The 7405-nt window shown below is 44.1% G+C and overlaps 1 protein-coding gene across 1 annotated transcript; it reads right to left on the reverse strand.

The window, feature by feature from the left end:
• Window positions 1-2253: 2253 nt before the first annotated feature.
• Window positions 2254-6933, reverse strand: LOC139734665 (uncharacterized). Its single transcript, XM_071645452.1, has one exon. The coding sequence runs from the start codon at window positions 6931-6933 to the stop codon at window positions 2254-2256; it is 4680 nt and encodes a 1559-aa protein (XP_071501553.1).
• Window positions 6934-7405: the final 472 nt, after the last annotated feature.

The raw sequence follows: 7405 nt of genomic DNA on the forward strand, positions 1-7405 counted from the left end.
GTAAACACGATTGAATTCATGTGCACACAAATCAATGTTTGACTGACCGTTTAACACCACTTTGTTTATTTACTCATGTGTAAATTCTACAACAGGGTAATGATGCCTTGTGAAGGAGCTTGGCATTAAGTCTATGCAATCACATAAAAATTATCATTAGTGTGAGCACTCAACTTAGATACTGTAGTCGACGTCTGCATTGGCTATACCAATACACGCAGCCTCTAATACACCACACGTCCAATACAGCATTGTCTGTGTTCGCAAGATGTCCCCACAAAACGTCTCGACATCGTCCGTCCTTCCCCAGCTGGATCCAGATCGTCGACCTCCACTGCTTAACCCTCAGCACAGCACGACGAGCGTCACGATCATTGTCTTCGATGAGAGCTCACCGACCTCCACTGGTAAACCGTTAGCACAACGAGCGTCACGGTCATTGTCCATGATGAGAGCTGACTTGCCTATCGTGGTCGTCCATGCTTCCTGCTTAATCTCTCCCCTCAGCTCTATCTAATTTCCCGCACGTTTACCTTACCAATCTCCCGACTAACAAATGCATAACCTCCCATACCGAATGTACGACACTACAGTACGTCCTATACAGACCACGGCGCACGGAATGTGGTCGCGTGTCAGCTGTTTACCTATGGTCTACTGATTTGCATACGATAAACAAACAACTACGCAAATTTTCAAACCCACCATATCTTGGCTATTATACTTCCATTGATCTAAGCTTACACTGTTCTCTGTAATAAAAAAAAAACAACAACTATCGTGATCTATCAATACATGCTTGGAAACCTAAAGAAATACATGTTTCATCCTGACAATATCCCCCACCTTAAGATATAATTCAAGGGGAAATCTTAATTATATCAACAACAACAACAACAAAAATGTATTTTCCTTATAAAACACTGGCATATACATGTACAGTATAACAGTTATGTTCTACAAAAAGAAAAACCTAGCAACTAGAAATCACCTTTATTAAACTACTGTATAACAAAAACCAACCATATACCCTACAATTATATACAACCCTGTGCATCAAGCAATTACACCTTGTACATACCAGTTCTAATTCCTTTCTGAAACATTACCTAATGACAAACAATGATTTCACTACTACTGACTAAGCAAACAATAAGCTTGCATAAAGTGTGCTCTCTATGTACTTCACATGTGTAGCACATAATTCTAATCGGTTTCACCTAAAACTGATGTAATTGATAAACACTTGCATCACCACTGTGCCTATCGTTTTAAATCAGTCACATTATATGCACTTGTGTAGATGTTTAATAAATCACCAGAAACTCTCAAATATCACAACTTCTCTTTCATTAATGCCAAAATTATTAAAACTACAATAAAACTTTCCAAAACAAACAAAACCAATTTCTTTTTTTTTTTTTGGAAAAAAAAAAGTGACACATTCCAAGTTCAAACAGACTTATTAAACTTACATAATAATCATAGAACAATTCTACGAACAGCATGATTTTTTTTTTTTTCACACTGCACATCATGCTTTGCGTGACTATGCATACATAAGTTTGAGATTTGGATAATACATGTATGTGGGTCAATGATGCCCCATAGAACTACAGAGTATCAATGCTAACCTTGCAACCTCTCGACTGTCTGAAGATCTGGTGTCTAAGGAGAGACATTAAACCTGTCTCACTCCTCAACTCTGAATTATCACCTATATGATCCTGTATAGTAGTATCCAGTAATAGTTGGATAATAACTCAAGCTATGTAATTAAACATTACATATGCGATAACAACTCAAACTACAATCTGTACATGTACATAATTACACACTACAACGCGATTGCCCTACACCTAATCAATAGCGACGTTGATGTAGTGCGGGTGTAGTCTTGTCGCAACGCTGAAAGAAATAACAGAAATAAAAACAAGCATCATATTCTTTGCTTCGCACATTTTGTTCTTAGCAAACAAAACATGTACAAAGGAGTTACTGAACTTATTGAATTTTCTGCATGTATATGTCCATATTAACACCTGTCTACAGCCAACCATGTTGCCTGTACATTTAAAGTAGACTTCCATAATAATGCTTCTTTGTAACATGAAGAAAAATCTTATAATACTGTACTGATGTCAAATATATGCAATAAACACTGTATTTAAAAAAAAAATGGTTTGTCAGAATTTGTTATTTTGGCTTTACTATGTTCCATTTGAATTTGACCGTCTACTCTGTGTTGTAGGTTCACACTAGGCGGCTCATGGCATCTGCAGCCACATTGTCTTTGCCCTTTACAGAGACGAGCCTGAACCTGTGCTCCTGTAGGCTCATGCACCATCGCATGATTCTTTTGTTGTGCATTTTCTTCGCCTGTATGTACGTTAACGGCTTGTGATCTGTGTGGATTTCGAAAGACCGGCCACACAGATAGAACTCGAACTTGCGAATGGCCCAAACGATCGCAAGACACTCCTTCTCGATAGTGGCATAACGACATTCCCTCGGGAGGAGTTTCCGACTTGCGTAAGCCACTGGGAAGTCTTCGCCATCCCGTTCTTGCATTAGAACAGCACCTAGGCCAGTGTCTGAGGCATCGACCTTCAGCTTGAATACCTTGGTCTCATCGGGTAGGTGCAGAATGGGTGGCTTGATCAAGCTCTTCTTCAATCCGAGGAATGCTTGTTCTTCGCCTTCTCCCCACTTCACCTTCTCGGGACTTCCCTTCTTCGTGAGATTTGTGAGGGGCAATGCCACATCGGCATAGTTGGGTATAAAATCCCGGTAATAGCCGGTAAGGCCTAGGAAGGATCTGACCTGCTTCTTGGTCACCGGTCTTGGGGCCTCGGCAATCTTCTTTGTGAGACGTTCGCTCGTCTGTAGGATCCCCTCACTCACCTCATGGCCAAGGAACTCTATGGACTGAAATCCCAGCGCACACTTGGTTGGTCGAGCTGCCAAGTTGGCCTCCCGCAGTCTACTCAACACGGCTGAGAGTGTGGCCACATGTTCCTCCCACGAGTTTGTGTGCACCAGCACATCGTCAATATAGGTCACCACATTGGGAACACCCAATAGCAGCTTTCTCATCATCTTCGTGAATTGGGCCCCCGCTGTGACAAGTCCAAATGGCATGTATCTGAATTGGAATTGTCCTATCGGTGTCAGAAACGCTGTCTTGGCCTTGTCTGAGTCTCTCAAAGGGAGCTGCCAGTATCCCTTTGATAAGTCCAATTTACTGAGATACTTGCTCTTTGCAAGTGACGCAAACAAGTCTTGCTGCACCGGCATTGGCTCAGGATCGAAAACCGTAACCTTATTAAGGCGCCGAAAATCGATACAGAAACGGTTGGTTCCATCCGGTTTCTTTACCATCACAATCGGATGACCATAGGGAGAGTCAGATGGTTCAATAACACCCAATTTCATCATCATCTCAACCTCCTTCTGGATTTCACCTTGCAACGCTTGGGGTACGCGGTATGGTGGTGACCGCACCGGTTCGTCTGTGGTTAAGTGTATCTTGCACTCTGCAATACTTGACTTCTTTGGTACATCTGTGAACACATCCTGATACTCACACAATAATCGTCTGATCTGCTCTTGTTTCACCTCGTCTAGGGAAACATCCAGCTGTACATCCTCAACGAACTCTCTCTGAATCGGACAAGGCATTTCTGGTATCTCAGTGAACACATCATCGTTGTTTTCCATGCCTTCGTCACTCCACAACTCATCTACACCACCATCATGGCACACCTCGAAACAACTTCCAGCAGTTTCTTCATTTGCTACCCTGCTGAAGTATCGCTTGAGCATGTTTATGTGGAATGTCTTTTTCACACCATCTACATCCACTACGTAGTCATAGTCATACTTGGCACCGACCACCTCATATGGCCCTTTCCATTTGACCAAGAGCTTGTTTTGCTCCGTCGGCAGTAACACCAAGACTTTGTCTCCGATCTTCAACTTCCGTTTCTTCGCACCTCGATCATAGTAGGTCTTGTACCGCTTTGCCGACTGCTTCAAATTTTCCTGTGCCATCTGCCATGACTCAACAAGTCTCTTTCTCAACTCGATGACATACTCATACTCACTCTTTCTTTCTGGCTCGACAGCATCGTTTGTCAACAGCTCTCTCAAAACCTCCATGGGTCCTCTCACATGCCGACCGTATAGTAATTCAAATGGAGAAAAACCCAGGCTTGAGCTTGGTGCCTCTCGCAAAGCAAACAAAAGGGCAGGGAGATACCTATCCCATTGGCGTGGCTCCTCTGTGCACAACCGCTTCAAAGACGATTTCACCACAGCATTATACCGTTCCACTAGCCCGTTGCACATGGGATGGTATCGGGAACTCGTCAACTGCTTGATTGACAATAACCGGCAGACTTCTTTCATCAAGTCAGAGACAAATTGGGGTCCTAGGTCAGACATAACCTCTTGCGGTATACCCACTCGACTGTACACTGTCACCAGTGCTTCTGCGACATCGACTGTCGTTATTGACTTCAACGGAATCGCTTCCGTATACCTCGTGGCATAATCTACAATTGTCAATATGTAGGTGTGACCACGTTCAGAGGGAGTGAACGGCCCCATCAAATCGATGGCGATACGCTGAAATGGTACCTCGATTGTTGGTAGTCTACCTAACTCCACCTTGGGTACTTTGCCTTTGCTGATGGTCTTCTGACATACATCACATGATCGGCAGAAATTGGTAATGTCTTCATACATGCCCGGCCAAAAGAACTGTGTCTTTACCTTTGACAATGTGTTGTTGATCCCTAAGTGACCGCCAAACAATGACTCATGTGCCAAATGCATGATATCAGCACGATATGCCTTTGGCACCACAACAAGTTTTGGGCCAATCCCCTCTGTCGGGTTTTCGGGATCTCTTTCCTGCCTCAATAGGCACCCCTGATCTACCCGGAACAGATACCTGGAATTATCCGTCACACCAACCTTATTCCACGATGCTCGAAGAGTGGGGTCATCTTTCTGTTTCTGACGAAACTCTGGCGGATCTGCAACTTTGACCGAATCGACCACAACTAACCCCTTCTTCGGTTTTGTACTGCGTGCTTTTTGGGCCCGTGTCTCCACAGCCATGACAGCTGGCACTCCACTGTCATCATTCCTGACTGAACACTCTGTCTCGCCCAACACCTGGTCTTCCTTCTGAGATCGGGTTTCGACTGCCATCACCTGTGGATCATCTTCTTTCACCTCAGAAAGATTGTCAACCTCTTCCTTATCAATGCCATCAACCTTGGTATCTACAGTTTGCTCACCATCTCCAATGACGTATCTACCACCATCATCCTCCTGATCAGCATCGTCACTCAATGCTTTGCCCCCTCTGGGCACCCACTTCAAATCTGGATCATTGGGCTCACGTGCACCAGTGACATTCCCAACAATCACTTCACACAAGCAATCCGGCATACACAATGCTTCAATCTCACCTGAAAAATATGGAGAGTCTAACTCTATCTTGGCGACTGGAAATTGCTTGACTGTTCCATCAATCAACCTCACTGTTTGACACTTCCCAGTCAGCTGATGTCTCTCAACCAGTCTGGACTTAACAACACATGTACTGCATCCTGTGTCACGGAGTACTGAAATTGGAACTTCACCAGGATATAACCTGCCTGAAACAACTGGCATACGATTCATCATCGCACTTACTTGTCCGTAAGCCATTCCCAGCTTTTCAACTTTCTGATACCCGTCCAAGGGCACATGATTTCCAACAGGCATGCACGCAGCTGATTGCCCTGTTGCCTGTGGCTGTTTGCCACCCCCGTCATTTGACCTCAAACTACCTATTGAGTTTCCTGGACTGCCAGCTGACGGCGTGCTAGCATCCATGTTTGACCGTGTCATTTCTGATCCTTCAGTTAGCACCTCTGTACCAACCATTGCTTGAGCTGATTTCACACGCACCATGGGACAATCCCTCTTCAAATGTGTAGGACTCCCACACTGATAACAACCCCTCGGGCCATCTCCGCGCCCAGCCCCATACTGGGTCTTCTTACCCTGTGATGGCTGATTCCTTCCCCTCACTTCAAATGAGCGCTGTGGGGGTTTCGGACTGCCTGGTGTGTTTTTCACACCACCTTGTGAGGGCTTTGAACCTCCCCATTTCTGATTCTGATCAGATGTCTTTGATTGCTGTCCAAATGTGTGCACACCATGTGCATTTACATACACATCAGCATTCTTACTGACCGCCTCCATTGAATCACAATCCCTTTCTTTCAAAAATGCCACCACTTCCTTTGAACAATTATTCAAAAATTGTTCCCGTAGGACTAGATCAAACAACTTATCATACTCTTCATCGATCCCTGACAACTCAATCCACTGCACCAGATACCCTCTGAGCCTCGTCGCAAAATGATGTGGCCTTTCTCCTTTCTCTGGCCGTGCAGTCCTAAACTTCCTGCGATACCCTTCTTCAGTCAACTGAAAATGCACCATCAACTCCTGTTTGACTCTTGCATAATCATCTCTATCAGCAGGCTCCATTCTGTTCACCACTTCAAGGGCTTTGCCACTCAGATTTGAAATCAGATATAAGGCCTTGAATTCAGTAGGGATCTTCTGACTGTCAGCAAACAACTCAAACTTGTTGATATAGGCATCGAACCTATCCCGATTCTCGTCAAACTTGCCTATTTTCAAGTGCAAACCACTCAAATCCACATGCGTACTACTACTGGAATTTGTCGATCTCATTTCAGCCATTTTCATTTCATGTTCCCGGACCTTGGCTCTTTCCTCAGCCCGCATTTTCTCTGCAGCCTCATCACAACGAGCATTCACGAAACTATTCAACTCTCCACCGGAGTAACCAAGTTCCCTACCAAGGGTGGCAAAGTCTCTAATTTGTTCTGGAGTTGCCATCGTATCATCCAACAACAGCCAACCAAAAGAACATCAACCAGGAGAAAAATCCACTCCCAATTCACAACAATTCACTGAATACTCCGCTCAGACTTTTAACTGCGAATTCGACACAACCTCAACCAGGTCTACTCTTAACCAGTACACACCTTAACACATGCATACACTGCATACAATACCATGCTCAACTACATAGCACCTTAAATCAACCACATGATAAGGAAGCCTTTAATTTTCTTTACCAGCCTATGGCTGTGTCTTACACCACCTAACATAGATTTAACGTTAGCAGGTCTCGGTGGGACCTCCGAAATTGTCACATAGTGACCTAGCACCTTGTCACTCTGTGGTTTTATTTTTTTTTTTATAGACCTGCTAGTTCATCTACTAATAGCAATAATAACTACCGTTATCGCTACACAGCCACACTAAAACTTAATAGGCCCATGATGTAAACACGATTGAATTCACG

The sequence above is a fragment of the Diadema antillarum genome, unplaced genomic scaffold (genome assembly GCF_040938485.1).
Source record: "Diadema antillarum isolate AM-2024a unplaced genomic scaffold, OU_Dant_1.0 seq00000538_RagTag, whole genome shotgun sequence".
Taxonomy (NCBI): Eukaryota; Metazoa; Echinodermata; class Echinoidea; order Diadematoida; family Diadematidae; genus Diadema; species Diadema antillarum.